This window comes from Rhopilema esculentum, chromosome 19 (genome assembly GCF_057945365.1).
Source record: "Rhopilema esculentum isolate cy_ngs chromosome 19, ASM5794536v1, whole genome shotgun sequence".
NCBI lineage: Eukaryota > Metazoa > Cnidaria > Scyphozoa > Rhizostomeae > Rhizostomatidae > Rhopilema > Rhopilema esculentum.
This window is the reverse complement of record NC_142833.1, coordinates 9,101,987-9,119,477: the sequence shown is the minus strand read 5'-3', so window position 1 is coordinate 9,119,477 and position 17,491 is coordinate 9,101,987. Positions and strand designations below refer to the sequence as shown.

General features: G+C 35.3%; 2 protein-coding genes across 3 annotated transcripts; one reads left to right on the top strand and one right to left on the bottom strand.

Annotated features, from left to right (window-relative positions):
* The first annotated feature begins 1,383 nt into the window (after positions 1 to 1,383).
* Positions 1,384 to 11,030, top strand: LOC135687945 (uncharacterized). Of its 2 annotated transcripts, XM_065204576.2 has the most exons (8): positions 1,384 to 1,556; positions 2,701 to 2,892; positions 5,438 to 5,561; positions 5,903 to 6,046; positions 6,558 to 6,593; positions 7,985 to 8,166; positions 9,372 to 9,548; positions 10,198 to 11,030. In XM_065204576.2, exons 1-8 carry the CDS (start codon positions 1,541 to 1,543, stop codon positions 10,332 to 10,334), a joined length of 1,008 nt encoding a protein of 335 aa, XP_065060648.2. In that variant the 5' UTR covers positions 1,384 to 1,540; the 3' UTR covers positions 10,335 to 11,030. The 2 variants fall into 2 exon arrangements, with proteins under 2 accessions (XP_065060648.2, XP_065060649.2); XM_065204577.2 differs by lacking the exon at positions 6,558 to 6,593 and having other exon boundaries at positions 1,398 to 1,556.
* Positions 10,778 to 17,007, bottom strand: LOC148958017 (xyloside xylosyltransferase 1-like). Its single transcript, XM_089113966.1, has 3 exons — positions 16,134 to 17,007; positions 13,425 to 13,642; positions 10,778 to 12,739 (listed from the first exon to the last, which is right to left on the bottom strand). The coding sequence occupies exons 1-3, from the start codon at positions 16,869 to 16,871 to the stop codon at positions 12,343 to 12,345; spliced, it is 1,353 nt and encodes a 450-aa protein (XP_088970092.1). The 5' UTR covers positions 16,872 to 17,007; the 3' UTR covers positions 10,778 to 12,342.
* Positions 17,008 to 17,491: the final 484 nt, after the last annotated feature.

Genomic DNA, 17,491 nt, shown 5'->3' with positions numbered 1-17,491 from the left:
GCGCTTCAAACCTACCCAACAAGAGAGCAACGAACGATTAACTTTCTGGCCTAAAAATAGCATAGAACGATTTTCTGACTCAGCCTGGTGCAAGAAACATCAAGTTACAAAACCTTTGTGAAAACAGGCAGGCACGAAATAATATGCATGCCTATCTTATCTCATTCTAATGACTTTGCTAAAGTTCCCCTCATTTCAAAAAACTTTTAGATTACAACAATTGAATATTCTACTAGTCAACTTGGATTAGTGTTACGTATTGCATTAGTGTTTCACGTGCTGTGCTATAGTCCGTTAATAGGTCCCCCATCTCAGTTTTCCCTTAAGACCCCAGATGCCTCCGTTACGCCACTCACCTTATTCTACAGTAACTTCCTACATTTTAGATTGTCGCCAAAAGAAATAGCATTATTGCATATAAGTTCATAGCAAATTAATCCAATGTTTTAATTGCCTTCATTTTGTTCCTAGCCGCACTAATGCTTTATCTCTCCCAAGAACTCGGGAATTTATATATTTATTCCATTCGCATAAACACAGTACAATTTTCATAAAGGCACAATGTTGCCCCCGCTGCTCCCGTAGAGTCAGGGCAGGGGGCAACTGCCCCCGTTGCCTCCGTACCTCCGGTGCCCGTGTTTATGAATCATTACAATATTATCAATTATACACGAATGACAATATTTCCCATTTGCTTGCCTTTTGAAACAGTTTTGTTAATAATGTCCTTTATAAGAAGTGCCACCCAGAGGGGGGAGAAGGGGGAACATTTATCTAGGGCCTTCACTTCTAGGGAGCCTCATAGAGTAATAAATTCCATTTAAGGAATGGACCTAATCAAACGTAGCAAAAGTGTAAAAAATAAATATGAATGTAAGTAAATTGTCCCGTATGCCGGGGCGAAATATTAGCCTTTACTGACTTACGTGTTTTATTGTTGTTTATTCTCGGCGTATTGTGGTGTTTCATAGTTGCTACATAAGTAAATTGTGCCAGGAATAAATAATATATCAATGGTAGTAAACGTGTTTCTAAGAAAGTAAAATACTTGAAAAGATTGTAAGAAAGGACTGCAATAATTATTCAAAAATGCATTTTAAGCTAATTTTAAGGGACTGGTTGCAAAAGTTTTCTGCTCGCAGTGGGCCACGTCTTTCGCTTTTGCCCCAGGAACTCCGAAACGTTTCTAGATATAAAATTATATTTTTTCCACAGGAAATTTTCTTCAGAAAGCTTACAGTCACAAGAGGTCTTATATATACAAAAGTATGCAAAAGTATAAAATGTCCATGTTAAAAAAGTTACGGGCTGCCCAATCACACACTTACCGCCTTGGACCCAGAGTACGAAAAACGAAAAGAGGAAATTTAGAACTGCCTCTGCGGAGCGGATCATATGACTGCGTTTTCACTAGGAAGGAGCTTCGAGAAGTTGTTTTTCTCAAACAAAAATAATAATGGTGGCGATATGCGAGCATTGATACACGTCTAGATAGATTCATGCACGTTTCAATAGAGGTTGGTGTGAATAATATTTCCAAATGGTTGTGGATACAGGTATTTGTTTATTTTGTCTTAAAGTATCATCTGGTTCTCTTTACAGACTATCATTGCAATGATGAAGCCCCGTATGCTTGGGCGAAATTAGCCTTCACTGATTTACGTGTATTTATTGTTGTTTATTCTCGACGTATTGCGGTGTTTCTTATTTGCTACATTATCATTGAAACGTTCTTGTCAAGTCTAGAGAGCAGTGTCTGGCTTGAAAAGGCCAATATGTCAAATCATTCAAATGAAAATGCTCCATATTTCGTTTTGACTTATTCTGTTCGGTATTTAAACTGGTCGTGATCTTTCTTTGTGTTGATGTAACATTTACCCTTTATTTCAATATAGTTATTCCAATTTGTTTACATACAACATGTTCTTTTAACACATTGAAGCTCGTGCGTAACTACAATATATAAATCTTGCTAAAAACCAAGTTTGTCTTTTGAAAAAATGCCAATTGATTAGGATTTTCAGCGTTTAATAAACATTATGACTTGTTGCGAGTTGATCACCTAAATAAACAGCATGAGAACCATCGTACTGTCAGAAGTTGAAAAAATTGCTGTCAAAATAATTTCGGTAATGCTCCAATCATGTCTTGTAAGGTTATGGAGAAGGGTTAAAAAATTTGAAAAACAAATATCGGTTTAGCTTTCATAGATGCTAGCAGCTACCCCCTTCCAAATTTTATGTGCTTTAGTACCCAAAAATGTTTAAGAAAGCCCTTTTAGGTGGAATGAAGGTAACACGCGAGCAACTTATTTTCAGAGGTGGAGCTAGGAAAATATCTAGGGTATGTGAGATGGGAGAAAGGAGGAAGGGGGTTAAGGAAGCACTCCCCCCAAAAAAATTTAGAGGTCCCCATCCTATAGGCTACCACAGTATGGCCAGGGAATTGTTTCAAAATAATCATGATTTAAGTTCCAAAAAATATAACTGACCCTAAGTAAATTTTGTGAAGTACTCACAGAGCCTTTAATAAGTGCTGTAACACACTGTGAGAGCCATTCTTAGTCTTTATTTTGCCCCTTGGAAGCTTGCTGCCAAAACCAAATAGCATGCACATATTGCATACTATGTCAGCATTATGTCACACATTTTGTTTGCTTTTGCACACACAAGGTTGTATATTGATGAATTTTTGATCCAGGTAACTTTATGATGGGGCAGAAGTACACCTTTTTCTTTGCTGCCAAGGAAGGGCGTCTAAGTGACTTGGTCTGGGTGCTAAACCAAAAGAATGCATCACCAAACATTCGAGATGGAGAAGATCAGTCGACTGCGCTGCATTTTACATCTGCAAGGGGCCATGCAAGATGTGCTGATATTCTCATTAAAGCAGGTTAGCCTTTATACCCTTCCATCCCTTTCAGAAGATTTTTAGATGCATTTATAGGTTTTGATCAGGCCTTTTTGTTTGATAGACACTTGCACAAATCTATCTCTGTGAGCTTTTCATTGCTCATGCAAAAAGGTAATTTATGTGGAATTTTGCACTGTGTTTTTGAAAAACTCATTCACTTTCTTGTCGAGTAGTGCGAATATTTCATCAACAAACATATTTCCTGTTGTGGCCCAAGCAAGCTACATAAACAGTACAAAGCTGGTAGATCAAACCACAGGAAACATAACTAAAATGAATTAGCAACATCTCAACAGATAATATCACACGTAACATCTCAACCACCCACAATTGATTTGACCCAGATGGAGCTTGATGAATGCAAGTGAAGGTGCAGGAGAAAATGACAAATCAATGGACAGTCATCTTGCTTTAAGCTGGAAGAAAACTCTGAAGGAAATTTTTTTCTACAAAAAGAAGACCTTACAATTTGATTGCCTTTTAAATGTAATGTAGTTGAAGAGGAAAAGGTTATGAAAACAGATGAAAACAGAGTATTGGGAACACTATCGTTTTTATTTTGACCAAAATAGAGTGGCCCCGAGAAATTGGAATCGCAGAAATTTCAAAAACAAAATGATCCGAAAACAGAGACATACAAAAACAGAGTAATGGAAACAGAGCCTTAATAAGTGATTATGCTCCCAGAAAATGCCATCAAGATAATGCACAGAAAAGAAATAAAAAATTTAGATAAAAACAAACAAGAAAGATCAATCAAAACGTGGCACTGCAAATATGATAAAAAGCATTTCTGAGGAGTTTCTTGAGTGTTTGGAAGCGTACAGGTGTTTGCACACCTAATATTATCAGGCTTGGGCCTTTGGGAAAAAATTCTTTGTTGTTTCTAAAAGACTGAACACCCCTATAACAGGTTGAACACTCCAAGAACACCCTATGAACAAGCCATTCAGTGGCTGAACACCCTTTAAGACATATCAAAATTGGCATATCATTTGAAAAATAATTTGGCCAATCAATTAAAATTGATTTTGGAGCAGGAAAGGCCCTGATAAGTCTAATGCTGTTGGTGTTGTTGCAACTAACTGAGATGTTTTATACCTCAGAAGTGTGAACGGGGGTTATATCATCAACTGAAGCCTGGAGCGATCTTCATTAACGAGTGAAAAATTGATATATTAGCACTAGCTATATTAGCATACCATGACCACAGAATAGTTATTTCTATGTTGTGACCACATGGGCAAATTAGCGGATGGGAAAAAAAATTGTCTGGAGGACAGTAGGAAGTCAAGTCACATGCTGTATTTTTACATCATTTATTGTCACTGGATGTGAAAGAGTTTCAAAACAAAGGCAATTCGCTTGAATGCACAAAGGGAGCGTCAGAAAGTCAAACTCAAATTTGCTCTGCATGTATAAACCCTACTCACACCTTTGGCGCACAAAACATCAGTTGGTTGTAACAACACCAACAGCATTAGACTTAGCAGGCCCTTTCCTGCCCCAAAATTAATTTCAATTGATTGACCAAATTATTTTTCGAATGATATGCTGATTTTGATATGCTTTAAAGGGTGTTCAGCCTCCTAATGGGGATTTTATGGCTTGTTCTTAGGGTGTTCTTGGGGGTGTTCAGTCTTTTAGAAAAAAAACAAAAAATTATTGCATTCAAAGGAAAGGCATTTACAATTTTCTGTGCCCTTGTTGAAATAATTATATCTATGAGCAGAACCAATTCTGCCATCAAGAGAGGGTTTAGCCTGCTGACGAACATTTTGTCAGAAAGAAGCTTTGATGTTTGCGGTCAGCGACAACAACTGGTCTCAAAAGAGCAGGTAGATATCCTTGAAAGAGCATAGGATATTTACCCGGAAGGCAGCAAAAGACTAAAGTGAATGAACCAGCAGCCAAAAGGCTGCACCTAGATGTGAATATACAAGAAGAGAAAAATAAAATTAGTTACAATGAAACTGATCATAAACTCAGAGTTTTCAACAATAGCGAGTGAACTCTGAGAAAATATTGTTCAATGGATATTGGAAATCTAAGCTAACAAACATTGTTATTTATTTCAATAAAATTCTAAAAGCTGCCAATATAATCCCAGAATGATGTACATTGATGACATTCATGGTGTAAATTTATAAAGGATAGCGTGTTTAGACAAGTTTTTATTCATATAAAATTTATTCACACAAGAGAGATCACACAAGCTCTGGTCCACTCTATGAGCAATTCCTTACCAAAAGGCCTGATTTAGATGAGAAAGGGTCGTGCGACAGACTCATTCATTTCAATAATATTTGCTGTCCGTAAACTCTCGTCATTAGCCAGATTGCCTAGAAACAGAATATTTTCTAATATTGAATATTTAGTTTTAATTGAAATTTCAAGTTTTTGAAAAATTGTAATAAACTGATCTCTTGTGTGGTTTTGCCATACTCTGTATGCTTGCTGTTTTGTTCTCAGATGAAAAATTCTTCAATATATCTTTTAATCAGGAGTGAATACATTTCCTTAGGTGCCCATGTAAATTGTAGAACAACAGAGGGGATGACTCCTTTGCATTTTGCAACATATGGAGGCCATGTTGAATGTGTTCGTATTCTGTTAAAAGCCAAAGCTGATGTGCATGCTACTACAAGGTTTGAGAAAATAGAAGATAATTCTACTTTTATTTTGCAAATGAGTTTGAATATATCTATTATTGATCAGAAAGCAAACATCATCCAAGACTTGTATAATCTTACTTATAAATCCCATAATATATGCTAGATTGCAATGGTTACAAATTATGTAAAGTTTTTCTATATGAAATGCTTTTAATCGGTAAGTTCTCAATTCAATGAAACAGAAGCAAAATATCTAAAATATATCTATTGTTCTACAAAAGCAACTTATGGTTTATAGATTTTCTTCAAAAAGGTTGTTTAAAATTAGCAAAGGTTCAAGTGCGATGTCTGGAAGTTTCTTTATTTTTTTCTAGATTTGGTTGTACTGCTTTGCACCAGGCTGTATTTTTCAATAGGCATAAATGTGCCGAAATTATTTTAGAAAATGGAGGTGGCATAAATACACAAGAAAATTGGGGTCTCACACCTCTAGCAATCGCATCACAGAAAGGGAACAGGTATGAAATGTTAAAACATTTTTATATTCAGTTATAAAGTATTGTGGTTGATTTTAGTAGTAGTATAAAGCAGTATACTTCTTTATTTTATTCATACACTTTATCCAAAGGCGGTATATGAAGGAACAGTTGAACAAACATTTTGCAATTTATTTTGAATCTATACGAAGAGAAAGTTTAAGATATCCTTACAGACCTTGTAAGGAGCACAAAAGTAGGCCTATCCAAAACAGAGATATTATCAAATATATTTGATAATATATTATCAAATACCATCAATTACAAATTCAATCTTTTGAATTTAGTTTTAGACAGCAAACGCTTAGTAGATGCTTGTTTGAACGAGCTTGATTTAGCTCGTATGCCTCCCTCTCCTCACAAAGCTTGCACAAATAATTTGAAATTTTTGAAAATGTTAGAATTCTTCAAATTTTCTTGCAAATATGAATCTGAATATGAATATTAGCAATGTCTGCATAACAAGACTGATCAGCTATTATTACTTTTATAGGCAATGTATATATAATGGCCATGGATTGGTCAAAAGGTATTATAGATAGCATTTTAAAATGATGAAATGCTTGTGAGTGAACATTATTGAAATTAGTGTTTCTAGAGCTAAATAAGAGGCTGATGGCATGTTAAAAATTCATATGGAAATCCATAAGTAGAAGGAGCAAAAAGAGCCTCAACCTCCCCCTCAAAATGAAAAAGGGGGGAAGACTCTTCTTTCAATTAAGCTTGTTGGTTAAATATGTTTATTGACTTTAATTTGATTTCAAAATAGTCTAATATCAATGGTTCAGATAAAGGTTCAGTAACCTACTATCTTCTTTATTATTTTATTCTGTTCAATTTTCTCTCAAAAATTTTGTATATTAACATTTGATGGTGTAAGTGAGTACACTTACCTTGTAATATGTGCCAATGATAAATTTTAAAAAAACTGCCTGATGAGTGTGCAAGTATGAAACTCAGAGTAACAGCAAACATGTCTCAATTTTAGCCAAACTTCTACTATAACTTAAAAGTTATGAACATAAAAAAAAAGTCTCACTGCTATGATGTACCTAACGATAACAGTTATTTTGTGTCAGCTTTGCTAAAAAAGCCTTGCTAAAAAGCCTTGCTAAAAAGCCTTGCTAAAAAGCCTTGCTAAAAAGCCTTGCTAAAAAGCCTTGCTAAAAAGCCTTGCTAAAAAGCCTTGCTAAAAAGCCTTGCTAAAAAGCCTTGCTAAAAAAGTCTTGCTGAAAAAGTCTTGCTAAAAAGCCTTGCTAAAAAAGCCTTGCTGAAAAAGTCTTGCTAAAAAAGCCTTGCTAATTAGAGTGTGGTAGTTTTTGTTATATCATGCACATTTATACAGGCATCGCGCACCAGTCTAGAAGTGGGCGGGCTGAAAAGGGCGTGATCGAAAATTTTTGAGTATTTTTGAGAACGCCAAAAATGCCCCTTTTAGAAAGTACTTCCTTCCTTCCACTTGTTATTTAAAAACAGTGCGATCAAGAGAAGATACCAGTTACTATAAAAATAGATTTCGCAAAACAAGACACCAAGAACAGGAACAAAAAAGGGTTCCCAGTCAAGAAGAACTACTACTACTCAGGATTTGTTAGAGTAAACTTTCCAAAATGCATTAAAGTAAGCTTTCCGCAAATTGTCTAACCTTCTATTGGAAAAAAGTGGGGGGGGGGGCTATAGCCCCTGCTAGCCCAATGGCTGCACGGTGCCTGCATGTTTCAAAGCGTCGAAAAGTAATTTCGTTTTATTTAATCAACAAATGAATTCGTGTAGTAAAGACAATCCAGATAATTAGGAAATGATGGCTACAATATTCCTGTCCAAATTGAAGATTTGTGAAATTGTGTTTTTGTGAATATTGATGCAAGTCTTTTAAGTGATGTTTAGATTTTTAAGTGTCTTTTTTATGTATTTTTCAAGCGAAATGGTGAAAATGCTTCTTTCCAAGAATGCATCAACAGGCCTGCGAGGAAAACTCGATGGAAAGACTCCACTTCATATTTGCATAGAGAACAATTATATTGATTGTGCATTGGCACTTCTTGATGCAGGGGCTGACCCTAATATCCAAGACAGCACCGGACAAACTACATTGCACTATGGTGAGTCTCAACGCTTTCAATTTCTGCTCTTAGCAAAGACTTACATCTCTCCAGTCCTTTCCGTTTTGCTACATAGAAGCTATTTTATAGCAAAAAACTTGCAAAACCAAAGCCTTAACTGCAGTATGTAGATTTTTTTTCATTCCATAGTGCTTTAAAAAGATGGTGTCAAAAATCAAATTTTAGAATATTTGAATTTTGACCGCATAACTTAAAGGAGAATCTGTTAGAACAGTTATCCGCGTTAGCAAGCTTCAGATCTTTCATTGGCCGTATGTCACCAAGTTATCATCATACTTAACTGAATTTTTCATATTTCAAGGTTTCCCCACAATGCTTTTTAAAGTTATGCATTCAAAAGTTAAACAATTCTTAAAATAGTTTACGTAGCATCACACTGTGGAACTCTATCGAAGAGGCTGTCAAAAATTAAAGAAATATTGAAAGTGGAAAAGTGGAAACATGTGGATCGTGCTATTTTCAAAGTTTGCGGTACCAAAGGCTTATTTGCCTATTTGAATAGTCCCATAGATGGTTCAAAAAATTTAGACGGTAGGACTCACAACTCAATGGAAGTGGGATAGGATAAAACAACATGTTCCTTCTGGCATAAGAAACAAAAATGTCCCTTAAAGAGAACAGCCTCCTAAAGCTTGTAGGTCAACTCAAAAAACACTGTTAAACTTCTTTCGGGCAACATCTTTTAGATAACCCAGATTGTGCCAAGGTCTATAATGACGACGACATGTTTCAGATAATTGGCAGAGCCCGGTATTTTCTTCTTCTAGCGGTTTTGGTAGCGACCCACATTAAACCGAAAAAGAAGATAGATTAAGTTCGTTTTCATCCCTGGAATCCAATGGTAATTTCCTACAGGCACGCGGCACTGATTGGGTAACTATACCGGTCATGTGCACACGTTCTTCTGATTTGCCTTTTTCGATCAACAACTGGGCAGATATTTTCTTTCATGATCTTTATTGCCCTTATTCTGAAGTTTTATACTCTGCTGAAGGGTGTCAGCTTTCAAAACCATTTTCTTCATATTCTATACACAATCCTGCTTTTCGTAAGGAAAGCCTAATTCATTCTGTGCTTTGTTCCTACTGGAAGGAAAATACTTATGAATCGGCAAGGAGATATGTTTATTATAAAGATATTTTGTTTGTCTACATATTCATTGTACCTTCTTTCATCTCCACTAGCATGCAGAAATGAGAAGGCCGATTCCATGGTGCCAATTTTACTGGAATATGGTGCTAACCCTTGCTTGATGGACAAAAACAAAGAAACTGCTCTGGAAATGCTGTCTAACCCAAAGAATAGAAATGTTTCATCGAGTACCAAAGATGCTTTAGAGAACAATCTCAAATTTTCTGAAGGTAACCCAAAATTTTACCATTGAAGGCGTGCTACGTGTTGTATAACTTTAGGTTCTTTGTTCTCAAATTTCTATTTATTAGACTTTACAAAGTTCACCAGAGCTTTCAATATGAAATTTAGCCAAGCAGCTTCCTGTTTAACTCACAGTGATCTCAAAGAGAATAAGCGAACGTCAACTCTGTTATTCTGAAAACAATTTCAATTGACATTGTCATTGGATTGAGCTGAATCGTAGAACATTGTATGGAATGTCTGGTAGAAAATATTTTTCGACGTACTGGCCTTTTAGGCAAGAGTTTGGCTGGCCCATAAAATTATTGGTTTACTACAGACTTGTTCTTGCTATCTCTGGAGCTGATCATGGAAGACCTAGAATGAGAACATTTACTTGTAGGGAGAAATAGTTCCTTTATTCAGAAGAATGTTTTTCAACGACTCACGAGAATGTGAACCAGTCTGTTTATACTTTTTGAGAACCAATGAGAACCGATGTGGGCTAATAATACAATATGAAAGCTTTTCCTCTTGATTGGTGCTCTTTTGAGATTCTAACTCCGTAATTATTTGCAGCAATTTGTTTTTAAGCAGCTTTAGTTTTCAGTCAATTTCGGCAATGATCCATAATTTCGAATAAAACATTTTTTACAGGAAAACCAAGGTCTCTACAGACACATTGTCGTGTTATGGTCCGAAGGACAATTGGACCTTCAAATGGCAAATCCATCGACGAATTGCCTTTGCCAAGCCATTTAATTCGTTATCTTAGATTTGACGGACTGCTATAGAACTGAATCAGTTTTAGCAAATCTGCAAAAGCCTATGACAGAACTAATTCATTGGCCACAATTCTTTAAAAATATCAAATTCTCACCACCCTAGATATGCCTTAGAGGAAAGTTGATACCTAAATCGCTAGAGTTAACAACCATCGGTTCACCTGCAAGGACTCGCATGCTAGAAAAAAAAATTAAGGTTGTGTTAATATTAGTTCATATTTCGACATGTTTTGGTGTTTTAGGAAAAACAGCCTGCTTTGTTTTTTCGTGCTTCAATTTTGATGTTAGGCGTTATTTTTTCTCGTTACAAACCTTTTAGCATCCACAGACACCATTCGGCTATCCTATTTCTCAGGGCACGCCCCAACAATACCAAACGGGGATAGCAGCAATGTAAATAAAATGTCATGTTGCCCCTAACCCCCATCATAGGAATGTTTTTGCTGACGCTATCTCTTGTGTATTTTGATTCAATACATCTGTTTTAATTTACAGGTTTATCTATGTAAATATTCCTATATAAATAGTCTTTCATTTAGCAGAGAAATCTTCCTCCTGTGGTGAGGGCCCTGAGGCTAAACTTGTTTAATATGCATGTGTTCATAGGCTTGCTAAACAACAGTCCTTTAATTTTGTGTACATATAGTATTGCATTTTGATAATGCTTTTTGTATGGCGTAGTTACGCATGAAAAGGCCTAAAATACTTGTTGTTGTTTATATATTTTATTAAAATGGTGCTACTAGTATGGCATCTTTGCTGATGCAGAATGTAAACTTTGTTTCAGTCTTTATGCATGGCTGAACTTGCGCTTATCTGATGAATGTTAACTTGCACACAGATTGAAATGGATGAAATAGAGCTGCAATTGGCAAACCAATAAAAAGTGATTCAATAGGAAATTTCTATCGAAAATCTTCTGATGCACTGCTTGCATATTTGGCTGAAGGACAATTGAAGCACATGCTAAAATAATAGGATGAGAAACTTGGTAAACAGAGATAATAAAATAGATTTATTTCCCAGTTTGATCTTGATTTTCTTTTCTTTCTCAGAGAAGCCAAAATTAAGTAAAACAACAATTGTGGATATTTAAGCTAGTGTAGAGCCTCGAGTGTCTCTGTAACTTCACCTTGAATTAGACATTTCTTTAAAGTAACAAAAGCCTTATTCTGTATAAAAGAAGGGGAATTTCTTGAAAATGATCACCAGTAGTATCTTGCATATTTTAAATGACTTGAATGATCAAATGACTTGTGATATAGTTTATCATTAATCTACTAGCGATAAAAACTGTATTTCCTTTTTTGCTGTTTCTTTGAAACAAATTGAAATAGGATGCAAAAAATTCACAGTAAGAGCTCTTGTGAAAAGTTTACCTACATGGCAAGAAAATGGATGTCACTTTTTGTGTATTTGCATCAATTCCCAAGCTTGATAATTGTCAGTCATGTTGTATAATCTGAGAAAATGCAACTTTCATTTAAAACTATTGCTTCTGTTTCAATGGAATTATGTCAAGCCTCCAGACTTTAATATTAATATATCAAAAACAAAAAGTGCTATCAGAAAAGCTGTTGATTCTCTCAGCAAGGCAAACAGGACTCAAAAATGGCATTTTTTCTAAAGCCAAATTACAGAAATTAAACTTATAAAATTTTTAGCTTTAAAAATTGAATTGGCTGGAACATATTAAACAGCTTTTTGCTTATCTTGGCTTTCTTTAAAAATTGTTCTGCTTTGAAATTCCAAATTGATAACCAAGAGTATACAATCTGATATGATTGTATGTTTCCTGTTATTTTTTCACCATAGTTGCAGGAAAAGAGACACTTCTCACTTAAATACAGACAAAAATATTTGAAATTGTAATATTGATATTGAAATTCTCCTTGTTAATTGTGATCAATAAGATTTATTTAGAATAAATAAATAATTGAAATATGTTCTAACTTTGGTCATATTGAACAGATGAATCGTGCTGGATAATCTGCCTGGCAACTTTTTTTAAGCTTTGCTATTCACTTGGGATTGGTGTGTTGCAGTTGCCATGCAAGACATAGTATGGGGCATCACATTTAAAGTACATGTCAAATACATGTTGGTAGCCATGGTTTTTCCACCAGGTGCATAACTGTCTGTTCCATTGGCAAGGAAGGTTGTAAAACAAATGTGGATAATCAAAGCTGATTAATGAGTAAAAATCTTGGTCACCAAGGTGTCCTTTGAAATCATATTTTTTGGCCAGCCTAGAGGCATTTTGTCCTTGAATCAACTGATTGTAAAGCTTGCTGTTTCTCATTTCTTCTACATTTACCAGCTTCACACCACTGTTGAAACCAGTTAGACCATCTGGTGGAGGACCACCAACTTTGGTTCCAGGATTCTTGTTCCGATAGCTCCAAAGGACATGTCTAAAAAATCAAAATATCTTAGAGAAAAGTTGCATTAATTCAACACAGCGCAAAAAAAACAATTAGCTTTTTTTTCTAGACCTAAAGGATTTTTTTAATGTAGTGATACCCATTGATAGATTTATTTTTAAAAGAATGTCAAAACACTTTCTGTCACACCTGTATGGAATGAACTCTTTTTACACAAACCAGGATCCTCTTAAATCAAAATCTCAAATCAATTTATATATTAAACAGATTTCAAAACTCCTAAATGAAACAATGACTTTGTTTGCCCAATGATTTTTAAATTGTTGTCACTATCTGTTTTGGCACATTCTAGATTTGTAAATAAGTGTTGACCAATTGCAGAATTACATTTTATTTGGGGATTTTAGCTTCTGCAAATACACCATGGCTGTTCTCTTTTTTGAACCGTTTTTTGCCTGCTGCTGGCGAGAACATGCTGTTTTACTCTATCCATTAATTTCTGACTAGTGGGCTCTAGAAACCGAGCTTCACATCAACATAAAAATTTATAAACAACTAAACTATTTTGATTAGCAACTACCTGCCAGATTCAAACTAATAGGGATTGCCTGGAATATTTTGCATTTAAAATCAGCAAAATTCATGTTAAGGAACTCTATACATCAAATTGGCATGTACAATATTGAAATACTGATTAAATATAAAACCAACAAACCTATAAACAGGTTGCTGATCGGTTGCAAGAGCCATTATGGCCCTTTCAGACATGCTGTCAAACAATCGAAAAAGGTCCTTAATGTCTGCCCGGAACTGCAGGTCTGTATCAAGCATAACAACACGTTTAATATTTTTTGGCAAAATCTTGTGTATTACTGGTGCAATGAAGAATATAGCATGACTATAATATGCTCCTTCTCCGCTGCTGAATAGTTGCTGTGAAAATGAAAATATGACCTTTATCAATACAGCTATTATTACATCATTGCCAAAAGGTTCATGGATATCCTTGGGAACTATCTAACTTTCTTAAATATGCATAGGATGTCTCTTGGAAACTAAAATGAAAAATCTGGCAAAAGTGAAATTTTTTCACTTGAAAACTTAATAAAACAGCTTAAGTAAAAAACTCAAAGCTATCAGCTGATACAACAAATAGACTGTATTTAGCAGTTGAGAAACCCCCACTTATAATTATTTTTTGACAAGTTTTGCTATGTGTGTTTTATTTTGTTGGATAATTTTGCTGGATGATATTGCTGCTACTTGAATATGTCTTTCAATGTCTATTTTTACACAAAGGTAGTTTTTGAACATGTAGGAAGCTTTTCATCTGTCATCAAAAAACAAGTACCATAAAAGCTCAATTAAGCCCCCTCTCTTCTAAGCCCCCTCTCTATTAAGATCCCCTTATCAAGCACAAATTCAAAATAAGCCACTCCCTCTTAAGTACTTAATGTCAAACAAAGAAAACATGTGCATTGGGTGGGTCTCTTGACAGGTGTGGATTGTGTGCATTAAATACAGCCCATGTAAATATTCATTTGTGCACCTTAGAAGTCAGTTGAAATTTTTTTAAAAGATGTCCCAGGGGAAATCAATCGATCCTGGTGATTCATTGATAGGTTTTTAGAAATTTTTGAAGCAGCTAGCAAAGTTTTTGAGAACAATTGTATGACATTTTCATAACAGAAATGCATAAGGGGATTTCTATCATACTTTTACATTGAACTATAAATAACCCCTACATAACAGCTTACATTCTTTTTTTATGAACCTAATTTTCTAGGGCTTATAATCAAGGCCAGTTTATAATAGAATGAATATGGTACCTTAAAATGGCAAACAACCCTGAAATGGCAAAAAACCTCTTTGAAAAACTTTCTGGCATTCCAAAGAGTGGGACCTCCATTTTCCCCTTGTTCAACATGTCATTGCCCTTCAGTAGGTCTACAATATATATAGTTGAAATGAAACCCAAAATTTTCTTGATCTATGGCTTTGTTGGTAAATTTTCCTATTGATGGTCCTCCACCCCCATAGAAGATCAGGTCTTTACTAATACACTAGCAACATGACTTAAAGCAGATTTAGCAGAATATATCAAAATATTGGTGTATGGGAAAGAGACATGATGAAAAGGGGGCATCTTTGAACACTGGCAGCCTTCTCAAGAATAAAACCATTGTTTTATTTTCAATGAAAAAGCAAACCAATCACAACAAAGAGAGATGCTTTCTTGCATACACATTTACTATAAAGTTGCACTCATTTTATAATTACATATACTGTAATTTATAATAAGTAGCACATTCTAGCCTTGGTGACAGATGAAACCATTACGTAGAAACCTCATGTGACTTTCTGGTGTGACTGTTGGCGTTTATCAACGCTCAAGGATCCAGTATGGATTCCATGGCAGCTGCACTCCCGAGAGATTTTTGTAAAATAATGGGTGCACTCCTGCACACCCAAAAGAAGGGCGTGATTTGGGCGTGTTTTTGGATGTGGTTCAAATTAGAAAGTTTTTTCAAATTTGGCAAAATGACTTTGTAAATTTTTCCACAACTGAGCTTGGACAAGAATGTGTCATTCTAAATTGAGTGAGCTGGAAAAACTGCAAAAACTTTTCAGTGGGGCTGAGGCAAAACTGAAAAAGAAAGGCCCCTTTGCAAGCAAAGCGAGCAGAAAATTTTTGCGACTTTCTTTAGATTGGCTGCAGAATACACTGCAGAATATCATTTGCAGTCATTTTCTTGCAATTGTTTCAATATTACTTTGTTTCAATTGTTTCATTGTCATATTTTACTATTATTTCCATTCTATAAACAGATTACTATTTTTCAACTATAAACAAATGAATTCCATTCTTAAAATTGAATTCCTTTTTTATGAGGTTCCCTAGACATCAAGGACCTTGGGCAATTTGCCCCCTTGCCCCCCCTCTCCGTGGCTTTGCTTGTGAGATCATGTTTTTGGCCCTTTTAAACATAATGCCTTTTTATGATTATTCTAAAAAATAATGATTATTTTTTTAAGTTATCTCTTTACTTGCCAAATCTTTAGGAATTTTAATAACAGCCATTGATGGTGGTGATAGGTAAGCATAGTTCAATTTTAAATCAGGATTTCCCAGAGATGTGAAATGGATGTAAACAGGAAAAGTGCCGCACAAAATATGCACACACTCAAGAATCACTGAGAAATTTGATGCACACTGAAATGTGTACACTTATCACAAATGCCCTCTTGCACTCCCAGGTAATAGCTTGTGCACTCCCGAGATCTCGTCGAAAACTGGCATGAAATCCAGACCAATGATTGTTGTCAACCAACAACAGATGGTGCAAGCAAAATGTCAGAACAATTTGGATTTCATACACCCTTTACTCCTGTCAGATATACTGCTGAATTCAAAACCTGTTACCTGCAATGCCTTTGTGTATGGGAAAACTTTTTCATTCACTTGTTCAATTGGGAAGTATGTCCTGTTTGGCATTTTCTCTTTCTTCAGGTTCAGGTCATGGGCAACTTCTTGAAACACTTTCTCTGCTGTAGCTTTGCTAACATCGTCAACAGTCAGCAAAAATTTCAAATCTAGCTTTGTTCTTTTCATTATTGATTTAATACAATTGTAGAAATTATCCGCAAATTTACTTCCACTATGAGCATTGACAAGTTGAAGCAAAACAAAATATTCTGCATTTTCAGTTGCAGTGTTAACTTTCTGTTCTCCATTTTCTGTTTTCCTTTTCGCAACTACGATCTTTTGTTTATCCTTCTCCACTTCGGACGTTTTTTCAAAAGATTTAGCTTTATCATTTTCTTGAGATAACTTCTGGGGTATCCTATCTTGAAACCTACCACTTTTGATTGAAGGCATTCTGTTTGAATCGCTCAAAACATCTCGAAATTCCTCAGTTTGTTTAACCTCTTTAACATCAAATTCAACATTTTTGAAAGCCTCTTCTTTCCAAAATGAGCCTCTGTAATAGGTCCCAATTAAGAACAACGTTGCTGTTGAGAAAATGCACAAAATAAATGTCATCGTCAAGCCGCATTTCGGCCTAACCAGCTTCCCCAGATTGGACATAACTCTAGCTTTGTATGGTGATGTATTTTTCTCCAGACTTCCATCACCATACCTGAGCTTTGCTCTTCTCATTTTCCGTATTTTCAAGCATAGAATCCTTCATTTGAATTTGTTTGCTCTCAATTCGCTTCGAAGCTTCCTGCCATATGTTTATGAATAGACTCATCTTTGAAATCGCGTTCGCGTTTCCCACCAAAACAACAGCAACAACAAAAAGATTGACAAAATTAACTACAAAAAATTTCGTCGTGACAAAATTTCGGACAAATATTTTGACGAAATTTTCGTCGACGAAATTCAAAATGAGACGAAATTTGGTCACGACGAAATTTTTTGCATTTAAGATATTTGAGAATTCGCATAGAAAAACTCTTACATGAGGTGACGAATCAAATTATTGTATCCTTTTTATCTCTTCAATGTCTTTTCCTCATTTACATCGTCTTCATGATTATTCTTATTATGATCATCATCATCATTGTCGGTTCTTGAATTATCTTCATTATAACTATTGTTCAATAAAAATAGTTCTAACTTAGTGGGGTAGCGAGAGGGAGGCAAGAGGGGCGGGTGCCCCCCATAGCAAAAAATATCTTTGAAAAAGGCGTTTTTGGCGTTCAAAAGCGTGTGGACTCCAATTTTCCTTTGATCAACTCGCTTTTGCCCCCCCCCTCCCCCTCAAATCTTACCAC

What these genes read in the sequence shown, in the direction of transcription:
- LOC148958017 (XM_089113966.1), bottom strand. Translation starts at nt 16,871, where the DNA reads ATGAGAAGAGCAAAGCTCAGGTATGGTGATGGAAGTCTGGAGAAAAAT. An exon ending in CATACACAAAGGCATTGCAG is followed by an intron (nt 13,643 to 16,133) that starts GTAACAGGTTTT and finishes TCATTTTCACAG; the next exon opens with CAACTATTCAGCAGCGGAGA. An exon ending in GATCAGCAACCTGTTTATAG is followed by an intron (nt 12,740 to 13,424) that starts GTTTGTTGGTTT and finishes TTGATTTTTTAG; the next exon opens with ACATGTCCTTTGGAGCTATC.
- LOC135687945 (XM_065204576.2), top strand. An exon ending in GATGTGCATGCTACTACAAG is followed by an intron (nt 5,562 to 5,902) that starts GTTTGAGAAAAT and finishes ATTTTTTTCTAG; the next exon opens with ATTTGGTTGTACTGCTTTGC. An exon ending in GGCCATGGATTGGTCAAAAG is followed by an intron (nt 6,594 to 7,984) that starts GTATTATAGATA and finishes GTATTTTTCAAG; the next exon opens with CGAAATGGTGAAAATGCTTC.